Source organism: Rhinolophus ferrumequinum, chromosome 13 (assembly GCF_004115265.2).
Source record: "Rhinolophus ferrumequinum isolate MPI-CBG mRhiFer1 chromosome 13, mRhiFer1_v1.p, whole genome shotgun sequence".
In the NCBI taxonomy this organism is placed as follows: domain Eukaryota; kingdom Metazoa; phylum Chordata; class Mammalia; order Chiroptera; family Rhinolophidae; genus Rhinolophus; species Rhinolophus ferrumequinum.
The window spans coordinates 12,553,545-12,575,419 of NC_046296.1; the positions used below are offsets into that span (position 1 = coordinate 12,553,545).

At 38.3% G+C, this 21,875-nt stretch overlaps 1 protein-coding gene across 7 annotated transcripts in view; it reads right to left on the bottom strand.

The window, feature by feature from the left end:
* Window positions 1-21,875, bottom strand: part of CTNNA2 (catenin alpha 2) — a 1,256,663-nt gene that overhangs the window by 69,033 nt on the left and 1,165,755 nt on the right. For all 7 annotated transcript variants that reach the window (XM_033125182.1, XM_033125183.1, XM_033125181.1 and 4 more), the window contains 2 exons: window positions 20,029-20,229; window positions 1,588-1,739 (listed from right to left, as the gene is read on the bottom strand). In XM_033125182.1, coding sequence (XP_032981073.1) covers window positions 1,588-1,739; window positions 20,029-20,229 — 353 coding nt within the window. The remainder of the gene's footprint in view (window positions 1-1,587; window positions 1,740-20,028; window positions 20,230-21,875) is intronic.

Sequence of the window (21,875 nt, forward strand, 5' to 3'; positions counted from 1 at the left end):
CTAAGTGGGGAAGTTTGGTGGCTCTTTCAGGAGAAGCATGGATGTCAATAAAAAAGGAGCAGAGACCCTTCGGGTGATGCTCTACTCCACCTGCTCAGATCACCTTGGAAATCCCATGTTGTGCTTGGGATACCACAGTGGAACAGGATGGACCACAGGTAGATTTAATGAATTTCCAGATACCAGAATTTGGGGGAGAACAAATGCCATGTAAGAAATCCTTGATGGACTAGGTATGTATTGTCCGGAGAGGACAATACATCACAACTATTCTATGAAATATCTGAGGGATCACACACAGAAAAAAATAATTTGGTCATTCTTGTTTTGTAGCGTTTGAGGGGTTGCTGGTTTAGATGCTCGGTGACCACCCTGACACAAAGGTTTTCAATATGCACTCAGCAGATAGCATGTGGTTTCATTGAGCAGCCTCAGAGGCAAGTGTGGAGGTGCAGAGTGAGGATACGGTCTAGGGCTACTTTGTCCAATAAGTTGACCACAAGCTTCGTGGAGCTACTGAGCACGGTAATTGTGGCCAGTGGCACATGTTGAAATGGCAAAGCTGTGGATACGTGTGGTAAAGTCAAATATATTACTGAACTTAATTTCACTTGTTTCTTTTAGCTTTTTGAATGTGTCTACTAGAAAATTTAAAATTACAAATGGGGCTTCCGTGATGTTTCTATTGGACAACATCCTCTTAGAATTGGCACTACAGTAACCCCACCTCTTCTGCTATCATCATAGCCACACGGAATGGATGGATATCTGCCATCCATTCCACTGTTAAATACTGAAGTTTAATTTAAGAAAGAGCTCTGTGGCTAAGAAAAGTGTTTTAAAACGACTATGCCAAACTGCTCATGAGGTGAGTTGGAAAAAAGTCTCATTTTACAGCGGAGTATTATGCAGCAGTTAAATGGAATGAGGTAAGTGATGTGCCTTAATAGAGAGAGAGAAAGGCGTATTGAGGGCGAACAAGGAAGTTGCAAATGATACTCAGGAGTTATAAAATCTATGGTGTTATATGTTTTCTAGCATGTGTCTATATGTAATTACTTAGACAATGATTGGGAAAGCTTACCTCTACCTGACAACAGAATTGAGGGTGGGAAGGTAGTAGGTGGGTGACAGGGGGACGTTGACTGAAAAGTTATGTAGCCTTAGACATAATGTCTTCACTATTTGTTATAAAGAGATTGTAGGTATGTATCACTTTGTTGTCATTATTATCATTAACACTACTAAGCTAGGTAATCTTCATTTCTTTCTATCTCATGGCTTCCTGATCCTGATGGTAATCCAATTGTTAGCAAGAGGAACACATGGATAATAGCAGGGGCACCCCTAAGCTGGCACCACATTGAGGCAACAATGCATGCAAAAAGCAGGCAGGGCATCTCCCTTCAGGATATTCATTGCTAATCTAGGCTTGTGAGGATCACTCATCCCTTTATAAGTAAAAAGATCCCACTGTCCCACTGAATGAGGAGCCAAATAACTACGTAATTAAAAATCAAATAGCAAATTCCCGGGAGTCCCTACTAGAAGGTCTGGTCAGCTCTGAGTTGCAGAGGCCTCACATACCCTGATCATCAGCACAGCCTTTCTGATGTCCCGAACGCCGTCATACACCAGGCGAGAGGCATCGATGAACTCATTCTCCTCAAATGGTTGAGGGACGTTGGCACTCAGGGCTTCAATGGCAACCTCTACTTGTTCAGCAAAGCGTGGCATCACTGGGTTAAACAAAACGAAAAGCAGTGGATTAGGCACTCTCTCTCTCATGCTCCCTTGTTTCAGCCCTCGGGCAAGATGGGAGTCTCTGGACACTCCAGCAGTTCAGTGGAGCCGGGGGCTCACCTGTTCAGTTTGCATTGAATCCAACTGAGTGGATTTTGTGCTCCTTACTTGCAGCAGGGGAAGCACATCGTTACTCCATGCATGGTGATGGTAAGCAACTGAGCAAGTTTTTGAAACCTGCCCAAGACAGTGTGAGAGAATGTATAAATGCACAGATTTCATGTTATTCTAACCTGGGTTGAGTTCCACCTCTGTGAAATCCTAACTGAAACCTTGGCCAACTTTTCTTGACCTTCCAAACCTGTTTCTTTGTCTAAAAAAATATAAGATCCCCCCCCCCCCCTTAGGATTCAATAGCACAATGCATACAAACGTATTGGATGGCATCTGGTCCTCAAAAGACTCAGTGAAAATGTAACTAACTTCAGATGCTAAAGTCATAACTGGTGAGTAGCAGACCCTAACATATATGGCTTCATAGTAAAGTGAATGGAATGATTCAATCCATTCCAATTTTGTCTGAAATGCAGGACTTGAGACATAGGAGGTGTGGGGATGGCTGTGTGGGAAGCTAAAGAAGAGACACGGAAATCCCAAGAGACTCCAGCAGAAAGCCTATGGAAAGAGACTAATGGGTTCAAAGATAAATTTGATTGTTCAATTTGACCAATCCTGGTAAAATTTAAAGAAGATGCATATATACATGTAAAAGAAAATGCATATATACCTTTCCAAAATGCTAGCATCTCTTTCTTTGAAGTATGACACCTACATACACACTGGAAGTTTGTAGAAAGTAAACTCAGTAGAATGCCTGGAATACTTCTATTGGCTACTTAAAAAATGCTATTGTTTCACAGATTCTCAAAAACTGTAATTCAATTTTCTCTGATTATTATCTTATAACAATCAATTCATATAGCAAACAAAAACCAAAAGAACAATTCATTTTATTTACAAGGACAAAAAAAGAGAAACATCATTCATCTATTTCCATTTCTGAACTTTCATGCCTGATTCACCTTTCTACTCATATTTGTCCTCTGTGGATATTTTAACATCCATTTTAAGCCCCGGTGTGAGAAACTCTGCGAAATTACTCTCCAGGATCAGAGTATTCAAGATAAAACATTCCTAGAAAAATTAATGTCTACTAGGAAAAGTCAAGCTTTCTTTTTTTTGAGGAGGGTTAGAGGAAAACAGAGGAACAATTCTTTAAATAGAAATGATCAAAATCAAAGCATGCATGGGGTAAATTTCTTTCTGTGACTGAATTACTATGATCAACTCTCTACACTATTTGAACTCTTCATTTGGGCTTTTAAACTGCTTTTGAACTATAAGAGGAATTTTGGGGATATTCAGCTGTATTTGAACTGTAAGAGGAATTTGGGGGATATTCAGCTGTATTGCCTCAAATATGAATTCAATAAAAATATACTTCTAAAAACCACCACATTAAACTCAGGCCCCTTCAGCTATCCATTTGTGCTGGGAATAAACTTTTTACATGACTAAATAATGTAGATAATTTATATTGACGTCCTTAGGCATGAAAATATTTTTGTAGCTATTTGGGATTTTCACGTGAATATCTTCCTTAAATAAAAATTCCAAAGTCCCTTCCTTTCTTAAACTGAAATTTCTGAGTAATATTAATTCTATTCTATTTTATGTTTAAGCTGCATAAACATACCATAAACATGACAATACACAATTTTATGGATTTTTATGATACCATCAATAGCACTTAGCTGCATAAATTTTTGTCCCTATTATATAGCTGATAAAGGATGTACATAAGAAAAACACTCCTACAAATCAATAAGGAAAAACAGTAGAAAAATAGACAAAAGATTAGAACAGGCACCTCATACAAAAAGAAATCCTATGTTATTGATAAATACATGATACGATGCTTGACTTCACTAACAATTGGAAAAATTACAATGGAAACAATAAGATATCACTGCATACCTGTTGGGAGGGGCAAACAGATTACAACCAAATCATATCCATCTTATTGAGCATGTAGACAAAAGAGAATTCTTCTACTGTAAGTGGAGTGAAAATGGATTCAGATCATTTTGGCAAACACTTAGACCAAAATCTAATGAAACTCCCGGGTTCCAATCAGTGATTTGGGACATTACGTAGAACACTGCCAAATACCGAGTTCTAAAGAGATGCTGATGAGGAGGGCTGCATACCCTGGAGTTATAAAAATATCTTTTTGTCTCCCTGGTTACAGTGGTTTCTTCCTAGGTTGTATATTCCAAAAGTTAAGAAGAGTTACATAAAACATGGCCATAAAAATAACTGGGATTTCTTTCAACAGGCTCCAACCCAGATCTACTTTGAGTCCTTGAACTCAGGAGGGAACAACTGTGAGCTGCTCACTCCAGGTTCACAGGAAGTACACCTTGGTGGGATGAAACGAACTTAGGGATGGGAATCAGAGCACAACCAATATGTGAAAGTGAGTAAGTCCTGAGGTCAAAGATTTGACTGGGAAAAGCAAATCGAAAAGACATACCTCTGAGAAATTTAAATATACACAGAGGAGAACTGTGTATAATTTACATCTATACACATTTATATTACACATGTTTTGGACGGATATATACCACCTTAACTATAGTGGTTACCTTTGAGAGCGGATGGAGAGACATGAGATTAAGTAGAAGTTTTAAGGAGGTCTCAAGCGTATCTTTGCTCAAAAAAAAAAATAGTATCGATCAGATATGCCAAATGTTAATATTTATGACACCTCAGGGTGGAAGGAGGGAGTCAGTTTTATTAGTCTCTGTTCTTTTTGAAGCTGTGATTCTTTTCGTAATTCAAGTATTTAAAAAGAGACCAACACATCATCCTCAAGGCCTATATTTATTATAGAATAAGTCTCTGAAAAAATGAAGTTCTAGCTCATGACTCAGGACATAATAAAAATTAATTTGGTAACAGTATTAAATGAGGAATTCCCTCAGAAATTTTGACTGTGATCAAATGCTTAATATTCAACATTCAAAACTGCCAGCTGGAAAGCTGAGTTAGGTAGTATCCACCTTTTACACTACAGCTCCCATGCACACATCTACATGTGTATAAAGACCTCTGATGGAGTCCAAAAGAGGGAGAGGGGTTGTGTGTTGCTTTGTTTTTTTGGTGCAAGGTAACCCTGAAGAGTTGGGGAGCAGGAAAATGCAGGGAGTGACAAGCTCTCTTTTTCACTTGCTTCTAGGCCTGATGATGCCCAAGGGAGAGAGAGAAAAGCTCAAATCTAAAGGGACCATTTTCCTAAAGGATGCTCTAGGTCCCAAAACACACCCACTGCTGCTCTGAAACCGTAAGTTTGGAGAACGGTATCCTATTTGCTCCGGCATGAAGTACAGACTCACTCTAGGGAGATTCAGGAAGATGTGGTCTTGGTATGAAACACAGAATTGGTGACGTGGCATTGTCAAAAGAAGCAGAAATGAGGCCCTTTTATGAAGAGACTGGGACAGAAAATACCATCAACCTTCCCAGGGGGAAAAATGATGGAAGAAGGGGTGCAGAATCCCTACGTTTCAAGTGGGAGCTCAAAGTGCAACTTCGCCGGAATATTCCAATTATACTTCTCAAGCTGGTAAAACCTAGAAATTGAACTCTGTTCAATTTGACTTTATTTACTGTAAATGACAAGGCATCTAGTTTCTTACTGCAAGTCAGGTTTTTCTGGGTCTGATCCTTAGGAGAATATTTCTCTATGCTCTGGCCCTAAGTGCATGTAACATTTATTTAGGGCTTGGTCAACTGCTACTGCTCTTTTAATAATCATACCTTTGCTCCTCACATTGCTGTTCTTTTTCCTCTTTTAGTTTTATCCAGGTTTGTTTTTGAAAGTTATAAGACAGAAAAACAAAAATTCATAGAACAATAATCCATCTTGACAGAACATCAAATGTCAGTTTAACTATGAATTTTTCCAACACTTTAATAGGATCTGGAAAATCAAACACCCCAAAAGTATGACTGAGATAGAAAAAGTCTCCAACTACTTCAAATATGATGCTGATTCTGCTTCTCACTAATTAGGACAAAACACAGCACTGGCTTTGTGATTCGCACATTATATATTAACAGAGTTTTTGATATAGGATTATATAAATAGAAGCTTCTTTCTACTTTCTGAATTATATCCAAAAAATTTAGACACCACTCTACTGTTATTTATCAGAAATCCTGGAACACTTTTAATAGCTTATGTCCTGAAAGGTGACCAAAGTTGGAAATAAACTTTTAAATTCTCGCTATACTTTTGCATGCAGAGTGCACACCAGGCCACAAAATGATGACATTCCAGGAGTAATGAAATCAGAGTTAAGTATGCATATAAAAATCAAGGTCGCCTCATGCTAGGGTTGATTGAGATCCTAAACCTGAGCTGAGAAAGATCTGGACTGTGTCCTCCTGAGAGATTTCAGGAGTGAAATTTCAGAGCACTGGGTGAGTTACTAAAATGAACAAGAAGTTGCACTAAAGATGAAAATAGGACTGCTGACAATACTAAGAGCAAAATCCAAGGTGAACTACAGTGGAAACGAATACCAACCCCACCAACTCTGAGTAACTATCCAAATGGTCCATGCCCAGCTTTAAATGATCTAATGGTTCCATTTAATATAAGAGGGGACTATAATATCTCTTTATCAAGATACAAACATCTGACACCTGGGGAGACAGAGAGAGAGAGATAGGAATTATATATATATATATTCCGACATATATTCAAATGTTCCAGTTAGACTGAATTAATCTTATGTCTTCTAATGTGACATGGAGACATACCATATTACACCAACACCTCCATGATTAGTTTATTCTCTCATACTGAAATGTACTTCTTTGTCTTTGGCCCAAGTGAATTCCTCCTCAATCTTCACTACACAGTTTAAAATTGAATGCCATTGGGAAGCCTTCCTTAATCCCCAAACCCCCCAAAGTTGGCAGTTCTATGCAATTTTATGGCATCCTAAGTATACATGCATTATTACAGTACTTGGAACACTGTATTAAGAGTGTCTGATATTTTTGTATGTCAACTGTTTCCCATAGGAGTCATTTTAAGGCAGAGATCATCTCTTCATTCTTTGCCTGTTAAGTCTTTATCATGCTTCTGGCACAGCTAATCTATTCCATTGGGAGAAGGATGAGAAGGGAAAGAATGAAACATAGAGGAGAACTCATTTGCCATCAAGTATTTCAGGGACAGATTGAGGAGTGTCACATTTCACACACTAAGTCTCTCTCTTTCTGCCCATCATGTTGTATTAGTTCAGTAATTTTACTAAAGAGTTTCATGAGTCATTAACCAAGTTACTGGTTAGCATTCTAGGTTTGGTCTCAGGGGAACTTTCAGAAAGCTGGCTGCCTGACTAGGAGCTCCACCACCACGCATGGAGGAAAATTCATTACTGTATCCTGACGAGCTCACCAAGGCCAAACCAGCTTATCCGCAAGATTAAGAGTCACCAACTGTGATGGTACAGTTAACCAATATAGTCTCTTGAGTGTGTACCTTATATAAACTTTATTACTAGGGATAGAGATGAGAAAATAGACAAGGCCCTGTTCTAGAGAAAGAACCAATCGAATAGGTGCTAATACAAAATAGAAAAATGAGAACATATAAAAAATACCTAGAATGAGAATAAAATATCAGGACCGGGGTGGAACTGTGGCCAATTCCAGTGCAGGAATTGGTGTATTATACTCCTCCCTCCCGCCATCAGAAACAGCTATTATGTCTCCATTTTAACAGTTGGAGTCAGGTAAAGAATTAGGTATTACGGGAGCATCTGGAGCCAGAAAGTACTAATTTGGGGAGACACTCTGGGGGCAATTCCAGTATCCTTCATGGCAGAAAAGTACTGTTTGGTGTTGTTTCTATAGGTAATGCATTCTTTCCTAAAATGGTTTCTATCAGACACTGCTACGGGATTTTATTCAAGTGGCCCCCAATGAGATGCTAGGCAAGAGGAGAGGAGACTATGAAGGAGAGTATGAGCTAAACCACTTGGAGCCAAAATTTGCCCAAAACAGTCTGACTAGCATTAAGGCCCTGGATGCACCTTGAAAGTAGCACACCCGTGAAGCATCATTAGTTAGTGAGGACCCTGTTTGAGTCTGAAGCTCCAAGTCATACTCACGTATAAGTTGTAATTAATGCAAACCGAAGCTGTGACACACTTGTAGCTTTGGTACCACTCAGAAATAATGGAGGCCAAACCATGGAAGCCAGCCATTATTTCATAATGGATCAATAATTTTCGTGAAGAACTTGATGATCATTAAGGTATTGGAGAATGTGCTAGGGCTACCCCCATCCCTAAACAAGTATCTTTCAAAATCCTGAGTTCAGAATATTTTTAGTCTACCTATTGGGCAAGAAGTAATTAAATGGATACATAATTCTACTTAATGGATACTGGCTATTTCATTTTTATATGTAATGTATAGATCCATGTACTTCCATTAGATGTAAACGCTTTCCTACAAGGTACAAGAGTGGCTAAGATTGTGTTGATGTACTTGGCTTTATCCAGACCTTTCACTTCTGACCCTGATTTTGCACACTCACTCTAATCCTGGTTGACTTTCCTCACTACTGGCTACACAGTTTCTTCTGAGATTCTGAGATTAATGTTGGAAACTCTAAACTTCAAGCAAATGAAATTTTCCCTAGGGTTATTAGGTTTTTTCCCTTCCCTTTGATATGTACTAGTGATGTCGGTTTTTTCTTTCCTTTTTCTTCCCTTTGAATTATGTACTAGCTTCATCTTGTTTGTTTGTACAATTCCCCAAATCTGTCATTCTCTACTCTAATGTCCCTCTCCAATCATCTTGAGCCAATTTTAGTCTTTCCTTCCCCTATCTAGCTCTTCTACTTTCCTGTCCCCTCCTGGCCATATACACATAGCTTTATTTTAACTCAATGAATCTTTTGAATTTTTTGTGTTCTGGAAGCCAATGTATAAGGAAATAGGTATGCTGTGCTTGAAGTTAAATATATCCCTATCGAGGCCATGTTGTGGGATCTGTCCACATATCCTAATGTTCTATCCTAATTTTGTTATCATTACGCTTATTATCTGTCCCATCTTTATGCATTTGCAAATACACATGTCTGGTAGATGGCCTCTGAGATGGGCCTTAATGATCCCTTCTCTTCTGGTATCAGTGCCCTGTGTGATCCCCTCACCTTGGATGTGGGCTTGAACATGTGACTTTCTTCTAACTAATAGAATGTACAAGGGGGGGTGGGATGTGCCTTCTGAGATTATGTTACAAAAAGATGCTAGTTTCCATCTTACTTGCCTTTTCTTGCTCACTCTGAGGGAAGATCTGTGAAAAAGCCTATGTGTCAAGTATCAGAGAGGCCTGTGGTCAATAGGCAGTAACGAATGGAAGTCCTAAGTCCAACAACAAACAAGCAACTGAGGCCTTCTGATGACATGAGTGAGCTGGGAAGTAGAGCTTTCACCAGCTGATTCTGAGATGACCACAGACCTGGCCGGTACCTTGATTGCATCCTTGTGAGAGATGTTGAGTCAGTGGTACTCAGCTGATCTGTGCCCAGCTTTGCATTCCATAGAAACTATAAGACACTAAATGTTTATTACTCCTTTAATCTTTCAGGTGATTGATTTGTTATACCACGATAAAACAGTATGCTATGCCATAGGTAGAAGCATCAGTAAAAATAGCAGGACATTAAAATTGCTGCTCAATCATAGCAATTACGATTGGTCTATGTTTCTTGTCTATGCGTTGGGTTCAGGCTGAAGTGTAATTGGATCTTGATATTTCATTTCCCAATTTGAAACCTTAGTTAATTGTAAAAAAGGGATAATGATAGAGGCCCTTCAGGTTTCACATAAAATTCAGAAATAATACATTCAACAATTTTTAATACAATTTTATAGATAAACACAGGGAGTACTTTAGCCACTGGGAATAAAGTGACAAAAAATTTTGATCTTGGCTTTAAGGAACAAAAAACAAAACAAAAAAAGGTGGAATGTATATAAGATGCTTAGCATTGTGCCTGGCACATAAAAGATGCACAGTAAATGGTTCTTGTGATTGTCTTTACACCATGACCCACTGTGTGTACCCATCTGCACACCCTTTTCATTGTTTATAGCGGGTGAAATCATCTGGTCTCCTTTGCACAGAACTCAGAGGGACAACTCCATGATTCACCACCAAAAAGTGGGCCTTACTGGGAGAGAAGTAAATTGAAAACAGCACACAAATTAGTGCTGAAATTTCTGAAGATTGAGAAGTTGGAACAACTTATCTTGAAAACAGAGTACCCCTGCTTTTATGTCCGTCTCAGTCCTTCTCATCCTTTTGATGGTTTTGCATTTTTAATAGTGTATTTCCTATGAAGTCTGTCACTGGGACAAGATTTTATAAGCTTACTCCTGGAATTTTCCTTGTTATCTTGATTGCCACGGAAGTCAATGTTAAACACTGCATTCCATTAAGACCTCAGGGAGTCCATGAGAAAAGAGAATCTTTAAAAGCTAAGAGCCTTTGCCCCTCCCCACTATAAAATCGTTTCACTAGCTCAAATAAAACACTTCTTCTAAAACACCTCCCAGCTTAATCTAACATTCTTGTGAAATGACTTCCTTTTTGTCTTAGACTTACACTATATTGTATATTCATTGATGTACTGGATTTAAATCTTGAGTATCCGCAAATGCTTTTCGAAATGTGGTAGAGGCAGTGTAGAAATAACACTTAAATATTTTCTCTAAGTTTAAATCATACTGTGCCTCGACCAATGATATACTAGCATTTACAGTGGTTTCTCTTGATAACTCTTAATCAAGTCAGAAGATGTTGAGCACAGGAAGCCAAGAGCTGGGACACAAGAAGCCCAGCTTCATCTGTTCCTTATTTCCTGGTAAATATTTGTCTACCCTTTCTACCTCTGCAGACAACTCTCAGCATCATTTTGGCTAATTCTAATTCTTTCATCCATGTGTATTCTTGGACTTGGTTTCGTCAGATTCAGTCATCTGTTCCCTCTGTGGGAGTTCCTAAAGGCTTCCATTTTCATAAATTCATGTTTGAAAAATTATAATGTACATTTCAAACATCAAAATCAAATTCAAGTTCCAGAAGGCCATACATAACCCATGAGCTGAATTGTTTGATGAAAGATGAAAAAGCACTGCCTAGAAGGGGAAAAAAAAATCCTCTAAATTCCATTCACGGTAAGAGAATCAGGGAACATCCATCTGCTCTTGTCTAGACACAAATTCCTTTCCCTCGGGAAAGAAAATGCTTGCTTGGAAAGTTTTCTTATATTTTAAAGTAAGCATTTCAAAAATAATCACAAATGCTTTATAAGTTAAGAAGAAAGGATGGCACATTTCTGAAACTTAAGGAAGAAATAAAGAATTAAACATCATGCCTTATTTAGCTTACAGTGTTTGTGAACATTAAGCTTGCTAAATAGTTAAATTTCACATTTTTGAGGTTTAAAGAATTAAAATGTGGTATAATAACCGCTAAAAAATTAACTTGTAATTTTTAAAAAGGACATTCCCCCAAATAAGGTGTTTTTCATTTATATTAATAAACATTTTAAAGCTTACACTCGAATCAAGGCTGGAGGAAATGTACAGGTGGTCTTGAATATCAAGGGGTTAAAATTTAATTAGGAAGCAACACACACACAGCCTAGATAGAAAGGTAGACAGAGGACAGATAGATACGTGAAGACAGACAAATGGGCAAACAAAGAGTTTGCAACACAGGGCAGTACATGGTAGGTGTCCACTGAGTGACACAAATAACAGGAGTAGTGGGGGTTCAGAGGAGTGGGATTGGCTGGTGTGGTTGGAGAGAAGACTTCAGTGACGAGGAAGAAAGCAGCTAGTGCTAGAGAATAGGTAAAATATAGAAAAACAAACCAGGTGGGGAGGTTACCTGGAGGTCATCTGGACCGGAATAAATAGAACTTCTCTGATTCTTCGGTCCATCTGTTATTTCAGGTCCTCCAGCTACAAGCAAAGTCTCCTGTTTTTCCTAATCTAACTATTTCTGGACTACACCAGTGAAGGATCACAGGTGCTCCCAAACAAGTGACTGTCAGCTTATTTTTCCCTTATGTGACTCAAACCCCTATTACTGAGGTGGCCGAGATTCTGGGTGAAGGGAACTTCTTACACTGCTTCAGGTGTGCCCAATTAATATCCTGGCCAGCACTTCCAGGGGACCTCAGCACTGGCACTGCTAGGTGAAACATACAGGCCCTTCTGCCACTCCATTGTCGCTCCCATGGATGCTGGTCCCTGATGCCCTCGAAGTGACAAAGTATCATGTCCTTTGCAGTCCCCAGAACTCTGAATCCAGGATGCGATTCATGCAAGACTGGAGATTCGTGTTTTTGCTTTTAGTTTTACTTTGACAACCAGGTGCTAGAAAAGCGCTGTTTCTTCCACTGTGCTGCTCTGAACTTACGACATGTAAATGTGGACTCTTGAGCCTCCCTACGTCCACCCTATTCCACCTCCACTTCTGTGTTAGAGGTTTACTGTCAGGCTACGACTGTGTATCTCACTTTCTCAACTTGTATTTTCTCCGTGGTTCTTTAGACCCTCATGCTGAGATTGCTGGACATGTCTGAATTCTAACAGAATACAGTACATACAAACAAGCCAACAGAGAGAAACTATTTTCATGTTTCTTCATGGCCAGGGCTTTCTGACTGGTAATCTGGTTCAAAGGATGACTCAATGGCAGTCCTAAAATAGTAAAATAAACCTGTAAATCTCTCCCCAGGTTATCTCCCACAGAGATGCGTATTTACATTTCAAAAGGTTTGAAACAATGTGGGGATCTTTCCTGGAGGGAGTTTATTAAATGTTAAACAGCAAAGGTCACTCTCCTCCTCCAGGAGGGGAGAGAGGCAGCTGAGCACCAGTTCCTACAGAAGCTTCTGGATCCATAATGCTGTGGTTCTTCTTCTGTAGTATGGACCTCGCTTGTGTGAGCAGAATTCATCTGCCCTAATTACCTGCCTTCAGCAGCAGCATCAGGCATGGGAAACTGGTGAGGTTATTGTTTTAAGTAATAAGTTGGTTTTCTGGTCCAGAAACCTTGCATTTGCAGGATAAAATAAATGTAGGTATTAAAACTCTCATCCAGATCCCTATGATACCTAGAGTATGTAGGTTTCAGTCATATAGAAAGGGCTTTGAGACAAACTACACATTGCCTATCTAAGAGCCATTAAGAGGTTAAAGTTTCCTCTTCGGACACTTCTGACTTCCCACCACCATGAATACCACAAACACCAATAAGACATTTCCTCCACATCGTAATCCTGTTGACCTTTCAGAGAGAAATAAAATATTTTACATCAATAGCAAGGGCTGCATTAAAATACATTTAAAGAATATTAGGATGTCTAGGCTGAACCATCCCAGTCATTACAGCTTCTGTTGAAAGTCTTTGCTTTCATAATCAAATTTCAAGGTCAGTCTGGAGAAGTGACTTAAGCCACAACAGTCCTTTCTATGTATAATATCTAATGGTTTTTGTCTTCCCAATAAGTTGTCCGTACTAACTTCTTCTAATATTGATCTTTATTCAGCCCACATCCCCTACATCGTCTAGGTAGATCACCCAGTCCTGTCCAGTCATAAAACTTGATCCCACGAGCAACAGAAATCTGTCCAATTGTAATAAGCATGTTCCAAGTAGCCAAGGAGATTGCTTCCCTTCAATGCGGAGAAAGTGGGAGGAATACAAGTCTATTTATTCTAAAATCCTGAGCTGTAAGCCTAAGGCTGCTAGTGGACATATTTTCTACTGACAAAAAAATATAGCAATATCTTAATTTTTTGTATTCATTTAATCAATACATATATATTAAATGTTAATTATGTGATGACGCCATTCTAGGCCCCAGGTGCTTACAGAAACACCTACCTCTGGGAACTAACAATCCAGTTGTTGACCATTTGAGGACATACTAAATGTCGAGAGACTAATAGAGTTTCCCGTTATCTCCAGCTGGACTTGAGCCAGATCTTAAAGGATAAGTTCAACACACAGATGTAGAGGAGGAGGAGAAAACGGAGGAGGACATTACCGGAAGGAGAGTGAGAACAGCATGGATATGTTTTGCTTGAAGAATAATGATTACACCTGTCCAGATGGACCAGAGGGTTTGTTCACAGGATTAATGGGCAACAACTGTCTATATTAAGTGCAGTTACCAGGAAGCCAGGAAACAGAGACACACATAGTCCAAGATCAATAATACTAACCACCCTTGGATGACAAAATATCAGATAATACGAGAAGCTGAGGCCCTGAGGCAGTAACTAATTTGTGTAAGGTTACAGTTAGTTGGTAGAAATCAAGGAATTGAGTTCTGATTTCTAACCCGGATTTGCTCTACTGCATTGTACTACCCTTCATTACTATTTCTCATTCAGCTGCTTTCTATTTGCCGATCCTCTTACATTTTCTAGGCCGAATGTATAGAAATGATATAAAAAATCTTTTTATGAAAACTTTACATTGTAGGAGCATGAAGTAGAAATTATACCATCCCTAGTGCATAAAAGAAGCTAATCTGGAAAGGCTACATACTGTGTGATTCCAACTATATGACATTCTAGAAATGGCAAAACTATGGAGACAGTAAAAAGATCAGTGGTTGCTAGGGAGTTGGGAAGGGGAGACAGACGATTCCATGGAATACAAAGTATTTTTAGGGCCGTGATAAATATACTGCATGATACCATAATGATGGACCCATGTCATGATACATCAGTCAAACCCACAGAATATACAACACCGAGAGTTAACCATAATGTAGACTATGGACTCGGGGTGATTATGATACGTCCATGTAGGTTCATCAAATGTAACAAATGTACCACTCTGGTGAGGGATATTAATAATGAGGATACTTTGTATATATGTAGTCAAGGGGTATAGGAGAAATATCTATCTTCCCTTCAATTTTGCTGTGAGCATTAAACCTAAATGCTAAAAAAAAAACAAAAAAAACGAAGTCTTAATAAAAAAATTTATACCATCTGTTTGGCCCACGTGTTCTCCAAAATAATGGAATTTTAATCCCCACGTATAAAATGCTGAATAACATAGAACCTTACAGAAAACATTTTTTTCTATTTCTTCTTGTTTTTTGTCCCATCTGAAGAAGGAAATGCTGGCAGAATCTCAAAGATATCTCAACCTGATCACGTTCACCTTGCCAGAAACTTGCCTCAGCTATCAAATGTACAAAAATGACATTTCAATATAATCTGTTCGGTGAAGAATAAGCTACATTCTCTATATCTAAATAATGATATCACTGAAAGTACTTTTCAGCCCCTCAGCCTTCTGCGGCAACCTGACTTTGTAAATAAGCTCTCGAAAGATGGGTCTGGTCAAGCGTGCACTTCCTACTAAGCTATTCACAATTTGTTATAATTCAGGTTTTATTGAAGAGCCCATCAAATATGTAAGTAGGTAATGGGGCTGATGTAGTTCGAGATTAGTGTGTTTTCATCAGCTGATATTAGTTTTATAAAAAATAAATAAGTAAGTAATTTTTTATATAATGTTGGCCTAGAATTTTAGCATACTAATAATCCACAAAATTATTTAATCAGATTTAGCTCAGCATTCATATGAACACCAAAATCACTCTTCAACAAAACATGATCTTTTTTTAAAAATAATAATTCTTGGAAAACAAACTGCAGAATGTTTTTTCACTCTATGGACCTCTCAGTTTCTAGCCACTAAGGCAAGGCATTCAGGTGGCAAAGCGGAATTTTCTCTACAGAGACCTAACCCTGCATCATTAACATGTCTACACAGGGGCCGCTGTGTTTACGAACCCCTTTAGCAGCAAACTCTGATCTAGTCAAGACCTTCTGAACATTCTGTTCCTTTTTCAGAGTCTTCTTTGTAATATCCTCTTACCCCACTGCATTCAGCATGCCCTACGGACTCAACACCTGAGCTCGATTTTGCCTTGTTTAAACTTGCCCCTATTTGGGGATATTCCTCTCCTCAGGGCAGTTATTTTCAGTAGGGTTACCCGCCCCCCCCAACCACCTAAGGGCATGTGGCAATGTCTAGGGACACTTTTGGTTGTCACATCTTGCAGAGGGGGAGGGAGGAGGTCCAATAAGCATCTAGTGAGCTGAGGCGGGGTTTGCTGCTAAGCATCCTGTAATGCCCAAGACACTTCCCCTCCCCCAAGAAAGAAATACTCAGGCTAAAAATGTCCACGGTACAGAGGTTGAGAACTTCTGCCTTAGGGCCTTGAACCTAACAACTCAGATATAAAACTAGGCAAAAGCTGGCAGGTTGTAACAAGGCAAAAGAAAACATGACATTTCGTCTTCCAGGTCCTGGGCTCCTTTTTTTCTTTCCTCAACCTTCCTTCTGGCACCTTCCCCTCCTTGCCCAATGCCTCTGTGTTCTCTCTCCAAAATAAAATACACTCTCAGGAAAAAGTTAGATAGGCTCACATAAAAAACTAACCAATTTAAGGTAACTCAAAGTTTTCTGTTTTGTTTGTTTTTAAATCAGGAACAAAACATTAGCGCAAAAGTAGAAATTGGGCATTAGTGATATGCATCACTAGGAGTTTTTATTTTGAGCACATATGTCTTCTTAGCACAGCCAGGAACTGACAAGAGGACTAATTAATTTTAGGGGAAGAAATACTATATATATATATATATATATATATATATATATATATATATATATATATGTATATATATATGTATGTATATATATATGTATACACACACATATGTGTGTGTAGATATATATATCTATATATAGATATATAGATATATATGTAGATATATATCTATATAACTATATCTATCTCTCTATTAGATATAGATATTGATATAGATATAGATATAGATATATATGTAGTGCCAAAAAATGTATACACATTTTAAGAAATAAAAACTGTATTAAAATAGTGTCCACTTGCATACATTATTTTGGCACCCCCACTACATCTATTTATATACACACACATAAACCAACGAAACTCTGCACAAACATAATCACAGAACTGATCCTATGATCTTCCTCAACCCCATGTGTTTAGTACATTCCCCCAATAATTCTAATTAGCAACCAATAAATTAACAGCTAACATTTTTGCTTTCATATCTTTGACAACCTCTCTAGTTACACATAAAGAAACACTACTGTTCCTCTTTAGAAAAAAGAACAATTGGGTACAGAAGCAAAAGAATTGGCATACCTTATATACTCTAGTTGTTAGCCTACTAATATTCACTTTTCCTTGACATGTATTCCTGTGTTTTCTATTAGGTTGGTGCAAAAGTAATTATGGTGCAACTATTTTTAACCTTTTAAATCACAAATACTTTTGCATCAACGTAATGCTACAGTTGTATGTAAATTATCTATTACACTGTCTAGTTCAATGTACCTGGTTCTTTCCTAATTATCTTCAATAGATTCTGACGAATAGAATATATCTAAATATCTCGCTTATCTTATCTGTTCAATTAAGAATTGAATGCGGATATCAGAAACAGGAAGGCGCCTTTAGTTAAGTCCCCAGAATAGTCCATCAGTGCAAGGAAGGGATAAGGATTTTAAAAGGTCTGACAATTAACAAATAAGAACAAAATCTTGATGAGCAACAACGATCCAGAATGGATTGCTCTGTTTCATTGATTTTCTTTTTTAGTTAAAAAATTCAACTAAATAAGTCAGACAGAGAAAGATAAGTACCATATGATCTCACTTATATGCGGATTCTAAAGAAAAGAATAAGTGAATGAACTAATCAGAAACAGTTTGGGAGACAATGAGGAAAAACTGAGGGTTGCTAGATGGGCGGGAGGGGTGGGGGGTGGGGGGGAGGGTGAGGGGATTGGAGGGCAATCGATGACCATAGGATGGCCACGGGCTTGAAAATTAATCTGGGGAACGTAATTTGGTGGTTACCAGAAGGTAAAGGGGTTGGGGGGTGGGGGATGAGGGTGAGGGGGATCAAATGTATGGTGATGGAAGGGGAGCTGACTCTGGGTGGTGAACACACAGGGTGATTTATGGATGATGTGATACAGAATTGCACACCTGAAATCTATGTAATTTTGCTGACAATTGTCACCCCAATAAATTAAAAAAAAAAATTAGAAGTTTAATTTCTAGTACATTCCATAAACAGAAAAAAAAAAAATTCAACTAGAAAAGTATACACATTTCAAGACTTTGGTGAAAATTATGTTAAAATGTTTCAGTCAACTAAGCACAGTCCTTGCCTTTAAATAGATTTTGACCCAACGGGTACCACTCCTCCTGTTCATTAAAGCATCCCAAGATACAGTATAAAAAAACCTCCAAAATGTCTCTTGAACAATGCCTTCATTCTTTGTATGCACCAAATCACATGCAAATTTGCAATATGCTCTGTATCTTTCATCTGCTACGATTATCTCCCCAACCAGTCATAAGCAGGCATGAACTAAGCATCCTGTCTCCATGTTTCCCATCCTGTCTCCATGTTTCAGACTCTTCTCTGATTCTGTTTTCCTAGTGTCAGACCCAAGGGACTGCTGCTACGTGTCAGATATACCATATGAAGCTGAGACTTTGTACCAGATAGAGCTAATGGACCAGGAACTGAGAGCTACAAGAATGTGAACGGGTCTCGGGAAGGGTAGGGGAAAAAAAAAATCCTTAAATTGGACAGTTAAATGCCTGTTTCCTAATTCTTCAAAGTAAGGAGAAAAATACTGTATGGCTTACTGTGTTGCTCTAGTGAACACAAAGGGCGAGTCTATTTGAAAGAAAACACTGCTGAATTTCAGCTAATTAAAATACAAATATATCTTATTATCATTATTATTATTATTTCTAATTCGAAATTTGTGAGGATTCTCCAGAGCATCTCTGGATATGCTCTTTATTTTGTGATATTTTTACAATTCCCTTTCTGCTTGTACTGCAGAAAGAGCAACCAATATCTCTGTTTATTTTTTTGTTGTTGTTTCCTTGGTATTCCAGACTAACAAATACCTACAAGTCTTTGCAAATAACCTTTTCCCTGTAGAAGGAAACATGTTTCTAAGAGGCGGAACTTAGAACACTGCTGTATTTGACCTTATAGAGACATCTATTCTTGAGAAGCCTAGTGGGTTCTGAAGTCCATATGTAGACAGGAGAAGGCCCCCCGTGGGGTTAGAGGACAGGTCCTTCTGTGCCTGCATAGGACCCAATTCATTACCTATTCATAACCCCATGCACTATAGAGTTAATTTCTCCTTGTCTTCTCTCCTTTACTGAAATTCTTTTTTCCCTCACTTATACAAATTCACGAGGCATGGGGTACTTCAGTAAAGTTCTAAAGCCAAGAAACATTGGTCAAGAGAATACACTACCAAAAATAGGCCAGCCTTGGATACAACCATTCACAGTTGTGGGATGTTCTGCTAGCTCAGTGGAAGTAAGTCTTTGTCCCATTCCAGTCCGCCAGAGAGCTATGACAGGCTCCCCTAAGTAATCATGGTTCCCACAGCAGTGATTCCCCAATGGGAAGCCACATGCCCCTGGAGGAGGACAGGCAAGGCTTTTCTGGAGGGGAGGACACATACTGAACATCTAACCCTTGGTCAGAAGCCACCACCTCAATTCTCTGAGTACTTCACATCCTGGCACTACCTAGAGCCTTTATACTTGGTACTGGTTGTCCATCATCTTTCCTCAAGATCCTATCTTCTCAAGAAACTGATGAAGAAATGGTTTTCAAGTTCAAGATTTCAAGTTCCAATCTTATCTCCACTATTTTCTAGTCTCGCAACCCTTTTCTATCATCTCTTAACAGAGTCAAGCCTCCATGTTTGCATTTGTAATTGGAGATGATTTTTTCTTCTCATAAGGTCCTTGTGAGAATCAAATGAGATTACATATGAAAACTATAAATATATACATGCACAACCACAAAAATCATTATTCTGCTAACGTTATATGAATTCAAACTCAAGAAACAAAGAGAACACCCCTTCTATGATCATGTATAATTTCAATGCTTTAAGCCTATAGAAAACAATGAAACCGATTTATTCAAACATGGAAATTAATCATGACATGGACATTTTGGTTGAATCTAATATCCATATTTACCTGTCTCAGAGAGCAATTTTGTAGCTTCCAGCACCTTCTCAGTGTAAACACCGGCTTCATAGTTCTCCATCTCAGCATTGATGATATGTATGACTCGAGCTGCCCGGCCCCTGATGGCCCCTGCAGTCCGGTCCAGAGTGTCCACATCCCCTTCTTGGAGTGCTATCACACACTTGTTCACATCCTCCAAGATGTGATTTTCTGTGAAGAGAACACATACACATTTACCTTATTTTACATCACTCAGCCATTTTAATAACCCGTCTAAGATTCATCAATTATCACGAACCATCATCCTACACATATCAATATATGCCAAATAATACAGAAATGATATTTAAAGAAACTAGTGTCTAATCACAATAGCAGTTCTCAAACTTGAGCACCAGCCTTAGGACCTGCAGAATCATACAGACAGCTGGGTGCCATCCCCAGGATTTTGATTCAGTAGGTCTAGGATGGAGGCCAAGAAATTCATTTCTACCAAGTTCCCAGGTGACGTTAATGTTGCTGGTTGGGGACCATACTTTGAGGACCACTGACTTAAAAAAATATCCCTTTCTTCGTTTTAATGTTTGAGATTAAACATTGTATGAAAAGGCCTTTTAGGAGTCATTGTGGCAGCTAATATGAAATCGATTGGCCAAGCCAGAACATTTCTGGACATGACCAGAGTTTTTCTCTAGATGTGACCAACTTTGGGTGCATGTTTGTTTTGTCATGTTTTTATTTAAGGGAAACTACAGAATGAACAAACATCACCCACTTAGTCTTCTAATGTTACGTCATGCACAAGGTACAGGAAATGGGAAAAGTGATCAGGAGAAGATGATCAAAGGATTCTTCACAATTAAAATACAATGTAGTCTTGCAGCTGGTTCCCTCAGATTAGAGTCAAGATCAGTGATCACTCACCCACCATTGCCCAAAACAGAATCCAACCAGGCAGGAGGAGAAGTTTCGGTCTCTCCTAGCACAGAGAAAACACACAATCTGGTCCCTTACAGTTTGGCAAGGGTGCAATTTCGTATTTCTCATGTCCAATGTGAAATCTGTAACTACATCCCTTGCACATTCTTTAGAGACAGAATACTAAGGAAATGTTCAAAAAAGTTTAGTACTCTGAGGAAAAAAGAGAATTTAAACTGAAAATACATACCCTCACACACCAAATAGACAAATAGAACAAGTTTGGAAATCGTCTTAAATAATCTGGTAACCTTTTAAAAATTATAACTGCCAAACTCAATGAGTAGTTAATAAATGACTAAAATAAATGTTTACCACTTTAAGAATTTTCCAGGACTAGTTCTGACTTTAGAATTCCCAACAAAGGAGAGATGGGAGGATATTAAGTAAATCAAGTCTCCACCATGGATCTCTCCTACTTTCATTAAATCAATCACTCAGAGGAAATATTTGTTCTTAGAGAACACTGGGTAAAAAATTGCAAAGTATAACGTACTTTTCATCAAGGAACATCACTTTTGACCTTATACCACATGATTTTCTTACTTAACCATCTCAAATGTCTGATGTCTATGTTCTCTAGTTCTTTAATTTCAATAGAAATTTGAATAGAAAAATAAATGTTTAAATTCTAATATTCAGATATCTTCAAGTCATAAGAAAAAGGAGTGCTTTCTGAACGCTGACATTTTCCTGAACGAATGAGAAAATACAGACTTAGAAGTTTTCATTTTGAGTAAGGACTTCTGAAAACCACTCCTTTATGAGATCTTATGGATTGTATCATGCAAAGTTACCTAAAAGGACACCTAAGAAAAAGGTTTACTCAAATGAAATTTGGTACAGGATTTTAAACACAAAAGTTTGATTCACGTAGG